The 22,680-nt window shown below is 43.6% G+C and overlaps 1 protein-coding gene across 7 annotated transcripts in view; it reads left to right on the forward strand.

The window, feature by feature from the left end:
* LOC147117240 (serine/threonine-protein kinase 17A-like) overlaps positions 1–22,680 on the forward strand; it is a 120,765-nt gene that overhangs the window by 91,213 nt on the left and 6,872 nt on the right. For all 7 annotated transcript variants that reach the window (XM_085988049.1, XM_085988056.1, XM_085988050.1 and 4 more), the window contains 3 exons: positions 16,853–16,979; positions 19,849–19,897; positions 19,988–20,167. In XM_085988049.1, the coding sequence (XP_085844175.1) occupies positions 16,853–16,979; positions 19,849–19,897; positions 19,988–20,167 (356 nt within the window). The remainder of the gene's footprint in view (positions 1–16,852; positions 16,980–19,848; positions 19,898–19,987; positions 20,168–22,680) is intronic.

Raw genomic sequence — 22,680 nt, forward strand, 5'->3', positions numbered from 1 at the left:
AAGGATATAGGATCCATGGAAAAGGTACAGCAAAGATTCAGTAGAACGAAGCTGGGATTGATGCTTCACAAAATTGGGGCTTTTTTCAGTAGAATATCGAAGGGGGTGCTAATAAAGAGTTTTTCAAAATTAAAAACCTTTGCGAGGATTAACAGTGCAAGGGTTTCGGCAGCAGATGGGGAGAAGCAGGCACGGTTATGGAGTTGGCGAGGATGTTGGGTTGGATGCTCAGCTTGGGGTCAAATAGGATGCCAAGGTTGCAAATGGTGTAGTTCAACCTTAAGACAGGTTGGATATAGGGATGGAATCGTTGGTGAGGGTATGGCGTTTGTGGCAGAGGCCAAAGACAATGATTATGATCTTCCCAATGTTAACTGGAGGTCTTTGCGGATGATCCAAGACTGGATATCAAACAAGTGGTCTGACAACACAGGCAGTGGAAGGGTTGAAAGATGGTGGAAAGATAGAGCTGGATGTAGTCAGTGTACATGTCAAGGTTTGCACCCTGTTTTCAGATGATGTTGCCAAGGGGCAAGATGAAGAGGAGGGAGCCAAGGATAGAGCTATTGAAGGTGGCAGAGAGAGAGGTTTAAGGAGATTGTTGGTGGTGAAGAAAATGTTTTCTTTGCTCTCCAGCTTAATCCTGGAGTAGTGGGTGGTTTTAGCAGAGGAGAGGGAGGCTCAATAGCACTTGATGTGGTCCAGCCAGATCTGGCAGTGGATGGTTCAACGAGTTGTGTGCCATATACACTCAGTCTAAATTCTGAAACATGTTGGACCTCCGTTGTGGGAAACGAACCCATTGTTATCTGACTGCTCTTTTTACATTTTTAAACATCAAGGGGGAAAAATTTGGTTGGTTTGCGCCTCCTGTTAGCGCCTTAAGAGGGCACTAATGGGGCACAAAGCAACTAGCACCCGCGCGCGGTGATGTTTGCACCGCTCACGAAATTGACTAGACATTTTGTGGCAGCTCTCCTGCGCCCGCAGATCATGACGTCAGTCGAGCGTGTAGTGCCCTGGGCCGGATATTGAGTGGCGCCCCTTGTCTTACCGCCTGCTGCTAGCAACGACAGGTTGATGGGAGCGTTTTGCAGTCGGGAAGGGGCTGGGGGAGTGCTATTTAAAGGCAACCGCTTCCTGCCTTTTTTGTCGGTGCAATTGTTTCACCACAATTCAGAGAGAGAGAGACTGCAGGAGATATTCAAAGCTGTGTTGAGGTGTTTTGGGTACTGAGCAGCACTTTGCAGGTTCTTTTTTATTTAATTTTCCTTGCATCGATTTAGAAGAGACTATGGGGGCTACACTCTGAGCTCTTTCCCTGGGCCTCTCCATTGTTCTTTCCAACAGATTTGATGTACAGGTCTCTCCAGGCCTAGATTCAAGGCTGCAATGAGCAGGGTGTGGATGGAGAGCAAGATTGACCCTCCCCTTTAAGAACTGGCCAGCACCAGTGTGTCTGTGTTCCATTGCTAACTGACATCACATGAGCTTTGCCAGCGCTCTGAGTTAGCGCCTCGCTCCTCGGCCTTTGCACCTTAAGACAGGTGTGCAGTGCCTGATTTAGCGCTCCAATCACCTCCAGGGGCGATAAAAGCCAAGTTTGCAGTCGGAGGTGATAATTAGCGGCAGGCGCTAAACTTTGCGCACAGCCGATAATCACGCCCCAAACGGGGCGATACTGAATTTCTCCCCCCCCCCCCCCCCCCCAAACATTTACTGTTGTCTGGTTGCTATCTGAGGAGAAATCCAATGCTAACCAGTGTTACATCACAGGAATGCAATACAATTTTGGTTGACAGGAGGGTTTTCTTTGCAGCAAGCTGACAGGGAAGAATACTGTTTTAGAAATAGAGAGAAATCTGTCAGGTTGGAGTTATGAGATGAAAGTGAGTGCGAGTCTGCAAATAACTTTAAACATTCAGGAACAACAATTCATTAACAATGAGCCAGTCTTTTTGGATAATTAAGGCTAAGAACCCTTCACATTTTTCGCAAACCCACATAATCCAGAGTACATAACTGCCTCTTGAAGTAACCACACCTTTCAAGGCTGGAGAACTGTAACAACAGACCTTATACACCATTAACCTTGAGCTCTCCCTGAACAATCTATCCCATCACCCAGATGTTGATCCCCTAATTTCTCCCTCTTTGGTGACTTGGACTTCCAAACCTTCCTACAGTCACAGCTTCTCCCGTTCCACAAAAAGAATCCAGTCCCTGCTATCCTTTGTGTTATTGTGGGACAGTAACAAGATAGTTCACAGGAGACACTTAATTAACCACACCTCTACCAACAATGCGCCTAATCCATTGAGGAGCCTCTCCCTTGTAAGGAGGAAATATTAAACTTGTGCAAGAACTTGGTGTCGCCCATGGCTCAGTTGGTAGCACTCTTGCCTCTGAGTCAGAAGGTTGTGGGTTCAAGCACCGCTCCAGAGACGTCAGTACAAATTCCAGCTGGGAGTGTTGCACTGTTGGAGGTGCCACCTTTTGAATGAGACATTAAACCGAGGCCCCGCCTGCTCTCAGGTGGTTGTCAAAGATCACATGGCGCTATCCGAAGAAGAGCAGGGAACTGCCCCCTGGTGTCCTACCCATTTTTATCCCTTAACCAGCATCACTAAAACAGTCTGGTCGTTAATCTCATTGCTGTCTGTGGGAGCTTGCTGTGTGCAAATTGGCTGCTGCGTTTCCTACATTACAATAGTGACTACACTTCAAAAAGTACTTTATTGGCTGTAAAGCGCTTTGGGATGTCCTGAGGTCGTGAAAGGTGCTATGTAAGTTCTTTCTTTCTTTCTTTCTTAGTTAGGCCACAGTTCAAGCACCGTGTACAGTTTTGTGTATCCCATCATAGAAAGGAAATAATACAATGGAAAAGATACAGCATAGATTCAATAAGAGGAGTTATAGTTATGAAGAGAAAATTAAGTAGGGGATTTTTTTGCTAGATCTGAGAAGGTTAAGGAGGAGCTGATGGGGGTCTTTGAGATTATTGAGGGTTATGATAAAGTAAATAGTGCTGAATTGTTTTCACTGGTTAACAAGAGGGTACCAATTTAAGATAATCAGAGTTAGAAGAAAATGTTTTTCACAAAGTGGTTAGCATGTGAAATTCTCTGCCGCAGTTATAGAAACAACATCAATAACTTGTTTGAAAATGGAATTAGATACTTGCTTGAAAAAGAGAACATTTAAGGGTGTGGAGAGTGAGCAGGAGTTAGATGAAGTGGTTCATGTAGAGAAAAACATTGGCAGACTTGATGGGTTGAACAGGCTGTTTCTGTTCTATAATAATCTGTGATTCTAAAATTCTTCAACTTGGTATTGGAGTCTCTGGTGGTGACTACAAGAGCAAACCTAATGCTCATAGAGTGCAGGCTGGTGAAACCATATACACAATATTGCTTCACGGATGATCTGAGTAAGTGACTAATTTCTCTATATTCCAAAATCTTCAGGAATTTGGCTGACTGGGAATATAAACATAATCATTCTATAATGACCATATCCCTTGCCTGTGAGACCGCTGCATAAATATAGAGATTTTTTTCATGAAGCTTGTGAAGTCAGAAACTGGCCTCAAGTACCTAAGTGTAACACCTAAACTCGCAGCCCAGAAAAAACAAACTTTCATCTCTTGCACCTTCCCTGCCACCATCCAAACTATACCCGAAATTAAACACATGGAATAAGCTGTCCACATTTGGTCTGGGAAAAGCAAATTCAATACAAGTGAAAGTACTCTTCTGCCTCTGTTGTCTCTTTTGTAAGTTGCCAATGGTTAAAATAGGCCAGAATGCCCTCGTACAGCATTCCAGCCCTAACATGCTGCTGGGTTCTTGGCAGAGAGAGACCTGGGCATGCTGAAAAGTTCACAGCTTGGAAAGCTCCTAGTTCCTGCTGCGCACTCTCTCTCCTTTCCCACACTAAGTTTGAGTCCCAACTCTTAATCAAACACAAAATTACTAAGTGTAGTCTTCTGTAGCCCAAGTGCAAATCTTCTGACTTGATTTATGCATTTCTTAGAAATGGTTTTCAACAGTCATATTTATCCTTGTATTTATATTGTTTTTCTCTGCAGAATGCAGTCATTAACATGAAGCATTTAATTCAATATTGCTAATTATAAACTGCTGAAATAGTAGGATAAGGTACAAAATGATTAAATAATGAAGTATGTAGTGTTTTTCTGTTTGCTCCAGAAAATTGTCAAGCTTTCAGGACAAATTCATCATTAGCACATTTTTTAAACTTTACCTACAGAAGATACATTTTGTGATGGCAAATCGGAATTAAAAGCCTATAAATACCATAAAAAGTTCTAGTTTTTCATTTTCCACCAGTTCAGCTGTTATGGGGGTGGGAGTTGTGAGGGGTGGGAGGGAAAAGAGAAGAGATAGCATTTTTACATTGTGTGAGTAAGAAACATAGGCTAGGATTAAAGGATATGAAAGCATCAGGGGTGGATGTTGAGTACTCCCTCTTGAAAAATTCTGCTTGAATCGCTATGTGCTATTCACCCACATCAGGACACAACAGTTACATAGGAATAGGAGTAGGCCATTCAGCCCCTCGAGCCTGTTCCTCCATTCAATGAGCTCATGGCTGATCTGTATCCTAACTCCATCCACCCGCCTTGGCTCCATATCCATTAATACCCTTGGCTAGCAAAAATCTATCGATCTCAGATTTAAAATTATTAATTGAGCTAGCATCTACTGCTTTTTGTGAGAGATCCACACTTCTACCACCCATTGCGTAAAGAAGTGTTTCATAACTTCTCCCCTGAATGGCCTGGCTGTGATTTTAGGGTTATGTCCCCTTGTCCTTGACTCCCCCACCAGCAAAACTTTTTTCTCTCTATTTACCCTATAAATTCCTTTGAAATGCTTAAAAACTTCAATCAAATCACCCCTTAACCTTCTATATTGCAGGGAATATAGCTAGTTTATGTATTTCTCATAATCTAACCCTTGGAGCCCTGGTAACATTCTGGTGAATCTGTACTGCACTCCTTCCAAGGCCAATATGTCCTTTCTAAGGTGGGGTGACCAGAACTATACACAATACTCCAAATGTGGTCTAACCAGGACTTTGTATAGCTGTAGCAAAACTTCCTCTGCTTTATATTCTAGTTTTCTAGTTATAAGGCTTGACAGGGTAGATGCTGAGAGGCTGTTTCCCCTGGAGAGTCTAGAACTAGGGGTCAGTCTCAGGATAATGGATTGGCCATTTAGGACTGAGATGAGGAGAAATTTCTTCACTGAGGGTTATAAATCTTTGAAATTTTCTACTCCAGAGGGCTGTGATTGCTCAGTCATTGAGCATATTCAAGACTGAGATTGATAGATTTTGGACACCAAGGGAATCCGAATATGGGGATAGGGTGGGAAAGTGGAGTTGATGTAGAAGCTCAGCCATGATCTTATTGAATGATGGGGCAGACTTGAGGGGGCATATGGCCTACTCCTGCTCCTGTTTCTTATGTTCTTATAAAGGCCAACATTCCATTAGCCTTTTTGATTTTTTTTTGTACCTGACTACTAAGTTTAGAGACTTTAACCCATCTTATATGTTTTATATGCCGGCAAAGGACCACAAGTATGCAAGGAGGAAGCTTTGGCTTCTCAAACTCGGACACTGCTGTGTAATGGAGCAAATCTGGATTTTTTTTGTGATTTCCCCACAAACTCTTGACTAACTGCTGAGCTGCAGCTACTTCTACAATTTCCCATTTTCCCCAACAGCCTGCCTAAAGCAGACGAGAGCAGCCCTTAGTACTAGGAACCTCATTGGTACGATGGATTGTTCCACTAGCTAGTGCAATTGTGAACTGCTGGCAATACATGCCACGAGAGAACTCATGAGAATGGGAGGGGTGGGTGGGGGAGAGCAGGGGTGAGGATATTGGCGGGCTATAGCCAAAAGCATGTACTGCTGCACTTGTCATGCCTCCACATCCAAAGATGATGGCCCTGTAAATTGCAAAGACCATAAATGCCTTTGTTCTCTTCCCATCCCATCCTGACTGTGTACTTTAGCAGGAAGATATAACACTCCCATGACAGACAGATGAAAACAGCTTATGCTGCAAGTAGTGAGAAGAATCATCCCCCCATTCTTCCTCTCACCCCCCCCCCCCCAAATAAATCACAATAGGACACCGTGAGTTATATGCCAGTATGAATTGACTAACCAGGAGCTGAAGAATTAGCTCAACACCATTCCACGTGACCCCAATCTTCCGATTAAGAATACCCATCTGCATGTTTCCTCAGAACCACTGCCAGAGTCCACGCACTGTGTTAACATGTGCCACCCAAGTATCTGAACAACTCAAGGTGTAAATTTTCTGTTTGGGGGTTAGTCAGATGGTGAGTTATTAGCACCACCCGACCATTAGTATTTTTGTGGCATTAGTTTCATTTATATAGTGTGGGTGTGCTCCCATCCCATATAGGGCTTGGTGTTGGGAGATCACTAGAGTGGATGGGAACTTGTGTGTAATCAGCCCTCAAGGGTTTCTTACAAGAGGTGACGAGTTAAGCATAAAGGGATGCAGCTACTTAAAGATATGGGGATAAAAATGTCAGTAACCTTTGCATATAGTTTAATTGTTTGAATAACAAAACTACCTGGCAAAAGCAAATATGGAGGCAGAAAACAGAGTCTATGGCCAAATGATGGTGACACAACGCTCCAACCCCTTATTTGATGGCCAGCAAAGTAGACATGGTACAGATTGAGGTGGTAGCCAGAGGGTGGACTTGCTTGCCAATCTAGTGAACCTTTGCTCCTGCAGCATGTCTGAAAGGAGGTAAAGAAAGAGGACTTGAGGGCACGGCTTACTTTTACTCTGTCTGGTATGCCAGCCCTATGCTGTGGCCCAGTTTGATGCCTGTAATTGGCCATCAAGATCTTGGGTGAAATATATTTGAGGGGTCTCAATCTAGTTCCTTGTTCCGTTAAGTACACTGTACAAAATTGCTATAATTTTGCACCAATCGGCACTGAGGCCATTGGAAATTGAAGAATTCACATTGATGCAATTGGGGCACGCTTCTGTGTGTTTATTTGAGAATAATATCTCACCTGGGACTGTTGGCACTTAGCCCCCAGAAAGAAAAGCCTTCTATTCCCAGAACTGACACGTCTCACGTTTATGGGTACAATATTAATCACGCAAAAGATAACGGCCTAGAAATTCAGTTGTTTGCGCCAGCCGCTAGCGCCTTAGGAGGAGGAGATGTGGGGCGCTAGGCGGCTAGTGACCGGGCGCTGCACGATCTGCGCCTCTCCCCAACTTCAGTAAAGATTTAGCGGCAGCGCAAAGCCTTTGCGCGCGCTCAGCTGCGCGCGCAGATCCTGACGTCATTTCATCGTGCAACGCCCTTTGTGCGCCCCAAACCGGAAATTCAGTGGCGCCGGCCTATTGCGCGCCTGGCGCCCCTAGCGACTGGTAGAGGGGAACGGTTCCCAGTCGCTGCGGGGCGCGGGGGGGCGCTAATTAAAGGGCACTCCTCCTGCAGTAGAAATGGCAGCCATTTTGCAACACTCCTTCTTTGTGAGAGACGGATCTTTGCAGAGAGACAAAGGTAGAGAGCTTTCTGGTTTGGCTCAACACTCGCACAGGTACTTGTGGCTTCAGGCCACAGCTTTGCACTTGTCTTTAACTTCAGAGCCATAGCATTGATTGGAAACATATAATGGGGGCTGCAATGGGTGCAAACGTTGGCCTTCTCCATTGCATTCAAAGGGCTCAGAGACGCCGTGAGAGAGTGGCAGTCATGGCCAGAGGGAGAAGGGGCAACAGGCGTCGGCTAAGGAGGCCTTACCCACCCAGGGTATACCGCCAGCAGTTCTCATATCTGAACATGTCTGACGAGCAGTGTGTTCGGAGGCTGCGATTCCGAAGGGCGGTGGTCACTGAGATCTGCCACCTGCTTCGCGGAGATCTGCAGCCACAACTGAGGAGCAGGACGTCTGTCGGTGGCAGTGAAGGTGACGGTGTCTCTCAACTTCTATGCCACCGGCTCCTTCCAATCCGCTGCTGGGGACATTTCCAACATCTCCCAGTTTGCTGTACATTGCTGCATCCGCCAGGTGACCAATGCCCTTTTCAGAAGGAGACGTCAGTTCATCTCCTTCTCCATGGCCGTTGACAAGCAGCAACAGCGTGCAATGGGCTTTGCAGCATTAGCGGGCTTCCCCATGGTGCAGGGCGCCATTGACTGCACGCATGTGGCTTTGCGGGCACCTCTAGAGCATGCCGAGGATTACCGCAACCGGAAGGGCTACCATTCGCTCAATGTGCAGTTGGTGTGTGACCACAGGCAGATCATCCTAGCTGTCAATGCCCGCTTTCCAGGCAGCAGCCACGATGCCTTCATCCTACACCAGACTTCTGTGGCAGACATGTTCCAGGCCCAGCCTCACCCACGAGGATGGCTTCTCGGGGACAAAGGCTATCCTTTGTGCACCTGGCTGATGACCCCGCTCCGTGCGCCCAGCACCCCTGCTGAAGAGGGATACAATGAAAGCCATCAAGCAACCAGGAACCTCATTGAGCAAACAATCGGCGTCCTGAAGCAATGGTTCCGCTGTCTGGATCGTTCCGGAGGAGCCCTACAGTACTCGCCTGAGCGAGTCTCCCATTTCGTGGTCGTGTGCTGCATGCTGCACAACCTGGCTATCCGCAGGACTCCGTCACTGCCACCAGACATTGGAGGACCACCAGAGGAGGAGGAGGAGGACCAGCACAGGAGGGAGGCAGAAAGTGCAAGGGCCGCCCGTCGGCGGCTTATTGAACGTCGGTTCTAGGCCCCTTCTCGGAATGGCTTGTGCCAATGGCACAAGATGAATGTAGCCGCTCCACAAGCCCTCAGCCGAGCAGGGCAACCAGGACTTCCAAAAGAAAGCATGGACAGTGCGATTTAAGAACATTTATTACTTTGATACCTCTGTGCCCTTCCCACATAACAAACTAATGGAGAGAACCCCCCCCCCCCCCCCCAAAAACACAAATCGAGCAGTCTCGGCCTTTCAAAAAACACAAATACACCAGTTTCGGCCTTTCAAAAAAAGAAATCCACCCTCCCCCTTGAAGAGCTCACCGGCGCCAGAGTGTCTGCCGTTAATCAGCAGCTCGCCGCACCTGCGCTGCGCCCGCCCTCGGGGGTTTCGCACCGGGCCGCCGGCTTAGTGCCTAATGATAGTCGTGCATCGCCTGTTTTTGCGCAGCAGCAACCTCTTGGGGCGATGCCACTGAATATCGGCGAAGGTGGCGCGAAGTTGCGCTGGGCGCAAACTTTAGCGGCCGCCAGGCTGTAGCGCCCCAAACGTGGCTATACTGAATTTCTAGGCCAACATCTATTGTAACAAAAGGGCCAGACGAGAAATCCTTTTACAGATGAGAGCATTTAATTGCCTTGTGTTTCTTAGTGAATGATGTATAATTGCTACAAGCCTTTTTCTTGTTTTTAATGGTTGTGGAAATTACCATTTAACATGAAGGTGCATTTGCTCCATATATCAAGTCTCTCTTGTTTTGAGGGTAGTAAAGATGAATCTGGGCATGGAAAAAGTTTAATATCTGTTCCAACAGCTTGTTCTACTGGTCTAAGAAGGACCCAAGAAAGAAATGCTCCTTTGACTGAATTTTTAAATTGTCTGTCGAGGTAGACATCGAGAAGAACTTCTAAAGTTCAAATTAACTGTGTTATGCTGCTATACTATCCAGTTCAATAAAGTGATTGAATGTCTTGGAGCTTTAGGGTTTGATAGCAAATTTGGTATGTGAAATACTGTATCTTCCAAGTTATTATACAAAATGTAGAAAATGCAATTGTAGACAATACAACAAGTGCACTTCAAAAGCTATTAGTGGAAGAATAAACTATACACCTGGGTGTATTAAAGATGTACTGAGTGGTTTGTTATACCCGAGTCACTTGTGCTGGCCACACAGTCTCAGCAGTATAGAATCTTTGAAATTACAGGAGTGCATTACATAGGCAACAAGATCACCAGTGGAGCCACCATGTCAAAAATCATACTGTCCTGGATTAGACAAGAACTTTTGAGATGATGGATAATTTGGCAGTAAACAGTTGCTTCCATAACTTTAGAAAGTGCCAGTATAAGAGCAATAGGACTGTAGTTACAACAGGAAGAGCATCATTTTTCTTGGGGCTAGGTGAACATGAGAACATTTCCAATGAGGAGGAAAGGTTTACAATTTAAAGGATGTATTTTGTTTCTCTCCTTGCCATTTTAACTTTAAATAAACCTTCCAGTTGTTACTTGAATTGACGCACCACAGAAGCAGTTGTATTCCTTAATTAGTCCTGGCCTTTTAAAATGCAATGGACACTGACCGTTATCTTGTTGGGACTGTTAAGTCAGATTAATTTATAGCAGACCTCAGGATATTTACTAGCTATGTGTGCTGTGTACTTTACAGGTACATGTGCTTATAAACTTCTGCCTATGAGTACCAGGTAGCTAAAGGCTTTTCTTTTCCCACAATCTGAACCTGTATTTTCCTTTATAAATCAGAGTGCGAGGATCGATGCTGTGTGTATTACAGGGCACTTTTATGTTAACTGACCTGTGTCACTTCCCCTGATTTACCTTGCAAACTGCCACTTCTCTTGTTGCTCCATTGGTGTTTTCAGTTCTGCTTGAAAACCTGTGCATTGCCCATGTCCACAGATTTCCTGACTGGGCATGCATGAATTTGGTTGTGTCATAATGTAATAACATTCAGCCCTAAGATTAGTTATCCCATAATCCTATACCTTTTGTTGATCAGAAACAATTACACTCTAGTAGAAGATTGTTGTGTCTTTACAATGTTTGTACCAGCCATAGCTTCATGTGATCACCTATGTACCATAAAACAGAAAGGCCTGGGAATTATGATATATGCATATAAATATGGAAAGCTAGATATGCATGTGTTGCGATGCACTATTATGTTGTGATACACTGATTTCTAAATCATTCTTTGTACATATTATGTATCAACATGATGTGCATTGACCTGCAAATGGACATATCATCACATGGACGCTCCGAGCCATGTATGCACACCTACGAGATAGGCACAGGAGACTCAGCAGTCCATGGAGTACACAAGCATGTCCGTCTCTGATGCTGTTTGGAATGCAGAGTTTGGGACACTTCTATTAAAAAGAGCCATTAAAGGCTTTTCTTTTCCCACAATCTGAACCTGTATTTCCTTTTTAAACCATTCCCGTGTAAGTGCAGGAGATGCAACACCTGCCCTTATACCACCCCCCTTCCCACTGTCCAGGGCCCCAAACACCTCTTCCAGGTGAAACAGCGATTTACTTGTACTTTTTGCTATCTAATATACTGTATTCGCTGCTCACGATGTGGTCTCCTCTACATTGGGGAGACCAAACGCAGATTGGGTGACCGCTTTGCGGTACACCTCCGTTCAGTCCATAGGGGTGACCCCAGCTTCCGGTCGCCTGTCATTTTAATTCACCGCTCCATTCCCACTCTGACCTCACCGTGCTCGGGCTCTTGCATTGTTCCACGGAAACCCAGCGTAAGCTCGAGGAACAGCACCTCATCTTCCGATTAGGCACTTTACAGCCTTCCGGACTCAATATCGAGTTCAACAATTTCAGATCATAGCCTTGGCCCCTATTACATTTTTACATATATTTTTTATCCACACCTTTGTTTTGGCCCTTCCCCCCCCCCCCTTTTTTCTCTCCCACATGGCAGCTGTCTCTCTGCCAGCGCATTTCACACCTAATCCAGAGCCGTCTTTTGTCTCTCCACTAGTCCTATCACCATCTCGTCTCGTTTTGAATACCTCTTAATGTCTCTTCACTTCTCTTTTGTTCTCTCATCCCCATTTCCCAGCCCCCAAACTGGCCTTTTAATCTGTTTCATTTCCTGTGCTTTTTCAGTCCTGACGAAGGGTTTCGACCGGAAATGTTGACTCTATTTCTCTCTCCACGGATGTTGTCTGGCCTGCTGAGTTTTTCCAACATTTTCTGTTGTTTCGGATTTCCAGCATCTGCAGTATTTTGCTATCGTATTAAATGGCAGTCTCTCTGCTTCATTTCCCTTTCATCGTTTTCCTTCTTTGTTGCTTTATTTCTCTTCTGTATGTGTCTTTTGCACGCCCTTTATAGAGCTCGCCTGACTTTCATTAGATTAATTTCAATGGAATAAAAATCAGACGGGTTCTTTCAAGAGCGTGTGAACTACCCTGACAGATTACCACCCAGGCAGTGAAGACACAATTCTACCCCAGTATTTAGTGGTTTAGATGGTATAAGATAAACGAAGGATGCCTGGCATCAGCAAGTCCCAGGGTATCTGTGCAGACCTTGGCATGCTTACCCATCAAGGACCACGGCAAACAGCCTCAAATTCTGTGGGTCTGCAGGGTACCAGTTTTGTCATCTGTAGTGAGCACACCTGCAGGCAAATTGTAACATGCGGGGGGGGTGGGGGGGCAGGGGGGCACTTCCATTAATGGTGATGCTTGTGGCTCATTCTCATTCAGCACTGCAATATCAGCTAAAGTGCTGCTCACAGATCACAGGCTCCTGATGCATTGGTCAGCATGGCCTGCACGTTCATCTCCTTTTCCACTGTATGGAGTGACACAGCTGCCGAATGTCACCGTACTGCTTCATTTCCCTGGGTACAAGAGGTTAATAATGGCAGCCATATGCCTGACCTGAAACCCATCCTGGGTGGCAGTACATGACCACATTTCTGGTAGCGAAGCCCTTGGAAGATTTGCAGTTTGAATGTGTGCCCTGCTGAAGGGGTGTGCATGAAATGCAAAGAAAGGGCTGTACGATTGTGGAGAGATTGTGTTGCAGGTTGAAAGGCAATGTTTTGTGGCATGTAATCATTCATCATCAGCCTGGTACATGGTAATGTTGGTTGTCTTGCCATGTCAGGTTCCTTTTATAGTATGCCATGTTCTCCCACATCTATTCCTGGGTCCTGCAGACATTGTATGCAATGTTCAGCCTGTCTGCACCTTCTGCCAGGCATGGTGGACTGCAGTCTTGTTGGGAGGATCTCCTGAGTCCTGAAGTGACCACCTCACATTCTCCTCATGTCCACTGTGCCTGCCGTCAAACTGGGAGTTGGGGTCAGCGCTGCTCCATCTCTTGCCCATAGATTTTGTTTTGTGCCTTAATACTGGGTTGTTTTTGTCCCCTTGCCACTTTTTTTGCCTCCCCACATGCAGCATTTGGAAAGGCTGACCAATATGAAGGAAAACATTTAAAGAAATTTAAAAGAGAGATTCTGCATCCCTTTCAATTGTTTTTCTAGCAGTCTTTAAGGTCTGCTGGGTTGTGCTTCATTATGTAGCCCCTGTCATGATGCATTCTCAGTGATTCAGATGTTAAACACCGGGAGCACATGGAATTTATTTAAATTAACGGACCTTGCATTATATCGCAAGGTCAGCTGTTTGCCCTGCAGTCACAGCTAGTGATCCCGGCTCTTTGCAACTGGTACCTCGTTATTGACCCCTCAAGAGTATTCCGACTCATTTCACTTACTGCTGAGAGAACCAGAACAAGCTTTCATCCTATAAATATGGGCCAGATTCAAGCCCTGGTTTTGTTTTTTCAGTTATTGAGTAGGTTTCTACGAGGTTATTTGTTTTTCTAAGTTCAGGCCATGACAAATCTGTCCTAGTTCTTGTGTTGTCCTTTGAGCCTTTATAAAGCAGCAAAACTTTAAAATCTATGTTATCAATGCTTAGGGCTGGATTTTACCAGCCCTGAGGAGGTGGGTTTGAAGGTGGGACTGCTGGAAAAATTGGGAGTGGGTCCCAACCTCGCTCCCAACCCGCCTCCGAACCACCTTCCCGGGAGACGGGCCCCCGAGTCGCGCAGGGGCCCATCTCCTCGAGGCGGGAAGGGGATTAGAGCCAATTAACTGCCTGTTAACAGGTAGTTAACAGACAGCTTTGAGACTTTTCCCCATTTTATGCCTGCAATTGCAGGCTTCCTGATGGCTGCGAACCTCGCCAGGGTCAGCGAGGCGAGCAGTGGGTCTGCGGGGATGAGAGGGGTCGAAATGTCAGCTGTAGAGGTGAGTGATGGGTGCAAGTGTGGACAGGTAAGTATGAGAGGTGAGTGTAAAGTGTTGGAAAAAGTTTCCTTACCTTTGCTTCTTTCTGCTGGCTTCAACCTCTGAGGATCTGGAGGTGCCTCATCTCAATGGCCGAGATGACAGAATGGCTGCTGCATTCTCAGATGCAGCAGCCATCTGCTTTCTGCTGAGGACAGAGGTCTTGGTGAGCCTTCAGTGCAAGGGCTAACCTTTAGAACCGAGATTGTCAGTGTTTGACAGCTTCTCAAAGCTGACAATTCATCTGTCAAAAATGCTTTGACAGATGAAGCATCATACGCTGACATCAGCTGTCACTGGCTTTCCCTTAATTGGCCGGTAGGTGGGCTTACCAATGCCAATCAAGGGAAAATAGTGTGGGTTGGTCAGACGTCGTTGGGGGAGGGACTGAAACGCGGAAACCAGAAATCCTGCCTCCGGTACGCCCCCATTGATAAAATCCAGCCCTTATACAGAGCCATGTATTGTATACTGAACGATCTAGCAATTCCATTCCAGAAAAAGCTGACAATGTAAACCCCTCCTAACCATTATGAAAAGTCACTTCTCTGGCATGAATCTGGCAATTAGCCCATTGGCTTTATAATGTGTGTGTATGTATGCAAAACTGTTAGCAAGGCCTGATAATAGTGTCTTGCACTATTGTTGAGGCATATATCAGGTTGAGTGCAAAGTTGACTATATGGTGTGTTGGGCCTGATGTGCTTGGTATACATCATAGGATCAGGTTGGGCAGAGAGTGGAGGTTAGAGACTTTCCTGTTCAAGGAGAGTTACCCTGGGCCACTACAGCACATCTCTGAGCTTTCACCTCAAAAGCCACTGGCAGTGATTCAGCTACTGAACACCGGGAGCACATGGAATTTATTGACATTAACTGATTTTGCATTATATCGCAAGATCAGCTGTTACAGGAATACTCCGTTATAGCACATAAAAGGGAAGAAGAAAAGGTTATCAATTTAAGCCACTTTATATGTCTCCTTTCCCTCCTTTACCCATCTTCTCTAACTCTTTCCCCCCACCTCCAGCATACACTGGAGATGGGATGGGATTCGGGGATAATTTTCCGCATATATTGGTGACGGGCAAGGTTCCCCAACACCAGCACACACTTGGCATATTATGCCCATGATACTGTAAACTATCGATTGAGCTTCAGTCTTCTAACAGGATCTCTGATGCATATTCTTTAGCACTCAGAGACTGCTTGTATCTTTTTTGTTTTAAGTAGATTTTTTTTGTACACTTCAAGCATGTAGAACCCAACAAAATCAAATTGCTAAGCCCCTTTTTTTTTAAAAGTACATTTAAGTTCTGACAATAGACTCATCTCATTTGATGTCACTAAAAGACATGAATATAAATGTCACATTCCAAGGGAAGCTAGCTTGGTTGCTGTTGGCATCTACTGTCAGTCACTGTCACTTTTGAGGTCCTCCGTGAAGCTTAAGTTTAAGAACTGAGGAAAAAAATGCGTATAGAAGTCAGTGATGCAATTTATTTGGGATGATTTAGTGGAAATTAGTAAAGTATCTCCATAGTCATGTTCTCAAAGCAAAGTATTTACTTAAAAATACCAAGAATCTATTTATAACTTTAGATAATCTTCTCCAAAGGAATATCTGCCAGTATCTAGTGTCAGTGGTGAAAGAAGTTTCTAAGCTGTAGTAAAACCTAGGTATATGCCATAGTTGCTATGCAGTGTGCTTTATATGTACATTTTGTGTATGTAAAGCGCAGTCATTATCTTCTCAGTCCAGGCACTTTAATCTGGGCTTAGCAGTGAAATAAATCCTTGGCTAGGTTCAGTAGACTAACCAATTTACATTGCTGGTTTGTAGTAGAGCCAATCAATGTCCAGAACTTCTGAATTTGAATGGGGGTAGGAGGAGACCAGAGAACCATATTCCAAATGCATTTTGGGAAAAATAACGATAGCAGAGATATTTTAATTCAGCAGTGATTCCAAGGAGTATTTATACAATAAAGCTTCCAAATCCTCCTGACAAGACACACTCAGAAGAAATAATGTAACAACATTCTCCATTTATATTGATTAGAAGCCAGCTATGGCTGGGCCTTTCAGGCCTGCTTTTCATAAAAAAGAGACTGATAATATTTCTTAAATTGTGGTGATGTGACAAAGTTAAACTTGCTTTCAGCGTTCAGTTCATTTTGGCTTATGCTATAGCATGCTATGCTAAACTGACTTTAGATATTGTATAATTAAAGTACAGCTGTAAAATGAATACAGGAAACTTTGTGCTATCCGGCACCGACGGGACCGAGCTGTTGCCGTCCCATCAAAACTGCCAGACAAACCAGCGCTAATGTTGAAACATACGGAGATTTTGAGCTCCGTATCTGGCAACAAACCCTGTTGCTTAGCAACAGCTTCTAAACAGTCGGCCGTACCTTGCAAGCGTCTCTGTAGCTTAGCAACAGCTTCAGCGAGACCTTGCAGAGCCTGACTGGTGGAAAGAAAAAGCAACGAAAAGAAAAAAAACCTATGAAAAGAAAAAAAACCTAACGAAACGGCTCCTGATTTTTGCCGGTGGCTCGAGCATTCCGGACAGTTAACCTCCGGATAAACCAAAGTTTCCTGTACCATTTGTTGTTGTGTTTCTGTTAGTACAGGTAATCGTCTCATGACCACTGCCTGATGATTCTGTTTTTTGTTTCCATCCCAGCCACAAAATATTCTTCTGACGAATGAGGCACCTCTGGGAGATATTAAGATAGTTGACTTTGGCCTTTCTAGAAGAGTCAATAATAACGAAGAGCTAAGAGAAATCATGGGGACACCTGAATACGTGGGTAGGTAATCTGAAGTTTCACTCCTATTTGAACTTGTTTAGTTTTAAAGCTGCATAACTCTGAGAAGAATGTGTGAATTTTGCAAAATCTCACAATGGGTACCAATAAATGAGCATCTCCTATAATGTGCTTTTTAAAAGAAATTCCAAATCCAACAGGATATCTCGCTAGCAGGGTTTAAATCTGTGATGGTAATGTCGATATCTATTAAAAGGTTCTGTGATTTTAAGGTGTTGCAGTTCACAGGATCTGAATAGTCCCATTTCTGTTCGCTATATCATTATAGCATTACTTGATCATTATTCACATTTTTCTCTTTTTATATTTCTTTCTGTCATGGAATCATAGAATGATGCATCACAGAAGGAGGCCATATGGCCCATCATGCCTGCGCCAGCTCTTTGGTAGAGCTATCCAATTAGTCCCACTCCCCTGCTCTTCCCCATAATCCTGTGTTTTTTTCCCTTCAGGTATTTATCCAATTCTCTTTTGAGTGTTACTATTGAATCTACTTCCACCACTCTTTCAGACAGTGCATTGCAGATCACAACAACTCGCTATGTTTATATAAAAAAAAAAAAAAAAAGTTTCCTTATGTCACCTCTGGTTCTTTTGCCAATCACCTTAAATCTGTGTCCTTTGGTTACCGACCCGTCTGCCACTGGAAATCATTTCTCCTTATTTACTCTATCAAAACCATTCATGATTTTGAACACCTCTATTAAATCTCCTCTTACCCTTCTCTTATCTAAGGAGAACAAACACAGCTTCTCCAGTCTCTCCACATAACTGAAGTCCCTCATCCCTGGTACTATTCTAGTAAATCTCTTCTGCACCCTCTCTAAGGCATTCACATCCTTCCTAAAGCATAGGGCCCAGAATTGAACACAATACTCCAGCTGAGGCCTAATCAGTGTTTTATAAAGGTTTAGCATAGCTTCCTTGCTTTTGTACTCTATTCCTCTATTAATAAAGCCAAGGATCCCATATGCATTTTAACAGCCTTCTCAACTTGTCCTGCCACCTTTAAAGGTTTGTGTACATACACCCCCAGGACTCTCTGTTCCTGCACTCCCTCTAAAATTGTACTATTTACTTTCTATTGCCTCTCCTCAATCTTCCAACCAAAATGTATCACTTCACACTTCTCGATGTTAAATTTCATCTGCCATGTGTCTGCCCATTTCACCAGTCTGTCTGTCCTCCTGAAGTCTGTTACTATCCTCCTCATTGTTTACTCCGTTTCTGAGGTTTGTATCATCTGTCCTTTCCTATGGTCTGGGCTGAAGGGTTTTCTCCGCTGTTTTCAGTGCTGCTTGGTGACCAGCCAAACAGAGCTGCAGTTCTCCAGGCTGGAACTAATTCTAATGTGCAGCCAGGCTCTCGGTGAAAAATAGTTTGAATATTAGTCAAGGCGGGGATTCAAATCCTCAAATCATCCTGTTTAAATTTAATGACAGCTACCAAGCTGCCTGTACATTGAATCTGACTTGGCCTGGCGTGGTTAGCAAAGTTAATGGGCCATATTTTGCAACCCCTACGGGTGAGTACGAGGTGTGTAAGTGCCCGTAGGGGCCGTGCAAATGCCGGGTTTAGGCGTGTGAAGCGCATGCGTTGAAACCCGGCACTCAAGAATTCTCTTGACAGATCCTCCGCATGCCCAAGAAAAGTGCCTCTGCGGGTGAAGAGTTGCGCTATTTGCACAACTTCCGCCCACTGAAAGCCTGTTAAATTCTTGCACCTGGTAAGGCCTGCTTTCACCAGCATAAGTTTTAAAAAATAGAAAAATAAAATGTTACCACTCATTTATAAATTAAAAATATTCTTCAAAAAGGTAAGTTTATTTTTAGCCCTGTAAAATCATTTAACTTTTTTCTTCAAAAAAATTAAATATTTAAAATATTTAATTAAATGGCATTTTAAATGTAATTTAAAAAACATTTATTTCATGTGTTGGTGTATTTTTTAAGTGATCCCCATTCATACTTTTGACAGTTCTGTACATACGGACCTGTCAAAAGTATGAATGGGGATTCTCTTCTTTTATTGGTTGGGCCAGCCCACGTGATCCCAGGAGCGCCTATGAACCACAGGCACCCCTGGGCTACGTGGCTCTGCCCGTGCAGACCCGGAGAGGCCCAGGATCGCAAGCCTCCGTACCTCTCGGGCCACCAGTTTTGTAGAAATTTTGCAGGTCGGAGGCATCCGCCCACAGGAAGCCTCCAATCGCAAATGTTGGCCCAATGAGATTTAAGAAACCCATTATTTATACAAACCATTTTTTTTACTTTGAGCAACCTTCTATATCTTTAACTCATTATTTATAGACTAAATTGTCATCATTGGAATAAAGGACCAGTATATTTAAGCAGGATTGATTAATTTTAATGTACCAGAATTATGATATTGTGGTTTACTAACTACCACTAGTTGATGATTTCCAAGTGCTCCTAAATTTTCCTTCGAACCAGCAATTGCTGCAGCTACACTAGCAGCTGGTCTATTTTCAACATTGGTGGCCTGAGACACACATTCCCTCCTTTTCTATGTATAGTATGGTTTAGTTTCAAGGAAATCTGTCCTATGTGATCAGACTTCACAGTCACACCTCTAAAACTGTGCCTGCCCTGGAGACAGCACCACAGTCCAGTTACCCAGAGTATACCAACTTTGGGGGAAAAAAAATACCCTATGGAAAGATAACAGTAAGTTTTAAATTCAAGAGATTTGGTAACATACTTCTCTAAGACTAATATTGGTTTCTGTGGAATATTGTTAGGAAGGTCATTGATGCATGCAGTGCACCATGGCTATTTGTGATGACCAATAAATTCACCTTTAAATGTATATTAATTTCTTCCTTTTTCAGCTCCTGAAATTTTAAATTATGAGCCAATCAGCACAGCAACAGATATGTGGTAAGTTAATCCAGGTGTGTCCTTTTAACAGCAGTGCTGCAATTAAATTGGTTGGAACAGCTTCTTACATCGACTTCCCTCTCTGTTTAGGAGTATAGGTGTCCTTGCGTACGTCATGCTGACGGGGATATCTCCTTTCCTGGGTGATGACAAACAAAAAACTTTCCTCAACATTTCTCAGATAAATCTCAGCTTCACAGAAGAAGATTTTGACAACATCTCCAAACAGGCCATAGACTTCATTAAGTCACTTCTTGTTAAGGAGCCTGAGTAAGTTGCTGATTTCATCTTGTTTCCTATTTATTTACTAATCTCACTGCAAAACTTTGAGAGGCCATCTTGGTCATTAGTAACTTCTGATGCTTATTTTGTATTTTGCATCTCCTGGTCATGGGATGGATTGATATTACTGTTAAAAGGCTGAGCCAGCAAGTTCAAAATGTTTAAACTCCTTGATCTTGTGCATATGTAGATCAAGTAAAGCTATGGCTGAATTTGTTTTTGCTTGTGTATATATTTTAATGAATTGGAGGGTGTTCCCTCAGACTGCATTTTCATAATAATTACCTTTTTAAACCGACATTATACAATTCTTTTATAAATATTTTTTCCTTCACCATGTCTGTTCTGTCTTTTTTGCTGTCCATCGTTTGGGACTTGGGTTTTGTAATTGGTGTTTCTAATTGTTCTGAGTGCCACAGGTATTTCTAAATCTGAGTTTTGTGTGTCTTCATTGTAATGGAATGACTAATTTGTTACCTTGATTAGTACTAAATAACTTGATTGTTTTATTAATTAATCATTAGACATTAGTCACCTTTTCAACTCTTTTTAAACTTGTGCATCTGCAGTATTCACAGAAATGTTCAGGACCAGACAAGACTATGGTAGCTTTTTAACTAGTCAGAAAGCCAACAGTTCAAAACCTGTCGTATTTCTCGCACCACTCAAACCTATTCTCTGCCAAATATTTATCCAGGTCCCCCTTAGAATTTGCCAACATTATCTACCCCAACTGTCTTCCCCAGAAATCTGCTCCATGTATTGACCACCCTCTGTGTACGGTAGTTAAATCTGAACTGTCTGTTCACCTTCCCCCTTCTGAGCTTGAATCTGTGTCCCTTTTGTAGGAACCAATTGAAGATTTAGATCATCTTCATCACTGTTAGATCATTATCATAGACTTTGGGGAATTTTCCATCCGTATGCTTGAATTTCAGCGATACGTCCAAGCAGGAAGCTGCCTCATGGTGCAAACAGGATGGATCTTTAATATTTTTATGTATATTTGATATCTGACTGGATGAAACTTTAGGAGATAAGGTGGTTTTCTGTAGAGGGTGGAAAGAGAAGTTTATTAATTTCTAGCAAAAGTGCAATTTTGTTGTGATTCAAAATTAACATAATTTAGCCTTTGATTTTAATAAAGTAATGACATTTTCAACATTCTGTATAAATGAATGCTGAAGATTCTAACTTAGGGAAGCTAATTTTACTGATGTGGGGGAAAAATACCTGTAAGCAGGAACTTTCTCTTGAAATGCAAGTAAGAACGTTACCTATATTGGCGGTAGACAGTTTTCCTTCGGTATACTGATTGGAGCACCGGCCCACGTGATCCCAGGTACACTTCCACACATACTGTGCCTTGGGATCCGTGGGCCATTATGGTGCCCTCAAGTACGCAGCGTCAGACAGCAAGTTCACGAAGGAGAGACTCCATCAGCTAAGATCGTATTCTATTCGGATACCGGCAACGTACTCCGTAGGAATGCCGCCGACCGCAAAATCTGCCCCATTATTTATTTTCCTCCAATACAAGTGAAGCAGTATTGTGTATACTGACTGCTTAAGGTACAAAGCCCAAGTAACTACTTGTTTTCACACAAGGGCTGTTCTCCAGTTGTCAGCTTTTAGGGACCTGTGTCAGCTTTTTTTGAAGCTGTCGAGCAGCTTTTACCACGTTCCTATGTTCACGTGTGTTGCAATTTCAGGTATCAGTAAGAATCTGAATAGCTTATTTACACATTCTAGCTAGAACCTTACTCTACAGAAGGAGGTCTGTGCTGACTAGAGGATTCCAAAACTAATCCCACTGCCCAGCTGTCTCCCCATAATCCTGTATCCTCCTCCGCTTCAAATATTTATCCAATTTTTTCCCTTAAAAGATGCGACAGTCTCTGCCTTAACCACTCCCTAAAGCAAAGCACTTCATATACCAACAAATCCATATAAAGAAATGTCTGCTAGCTTCTCTCCTTACTCTCTTAATGACAACAAATCTAGAGCTCCCTGGCTGCCAAGGGGCATACAGGGTAGGATAAAGAAAAAAAGGGTAGCTTATGACAGACACTGAGGACTCAATACTGCAGAAAGCCGAGAGGAGTATAGAAAGTGCAGGGGTGAAATTAAAAAGGAAATTAGGAAAGCAAAGAGGGCATGAAAAAATATTGGCAAGTAAAATCAAGCAAAACCCAAAGATGTTTTATAAATACATTAAGAGCAAGAGGATAACTAAAGTAAGAGTAGGGCCTATTAGGGACCATAAAGGTAACCTGTGTGTGGAAGCGGAAGACAAGGGTATGGTTCTTAATGAATACTTTGCGTCTGTTTTCACAAAAGAGAGGGATGATGCAGAAATTGCAATCAGGGAGGAGGAGTGTGAAATATTAGATGAAATAAACATGGTGAAAGAGGAAGTATTAAGGGGTTTAGCATCTTTGAAAGTGGATAAGTCCCCAGGCCTGGATGAAATGTATCCCAGACTGTTAAGAGAACTAAGA

The sequence above is a fragment of the Somniosus microcephalus genome, chromosome 5, assembly GCF_052327205.1.
Source record: "Somniosus microcephalus isolate GS21.2 chromosome 5, FLI_Smic_1.0, whole genome shotgun sequence".
NCBI lineage: Eukaryota > Metazoa > Chordata > Chondrichthyes > Squaliformes > Somniosidae > Somniosus > Somniosus microcephalus.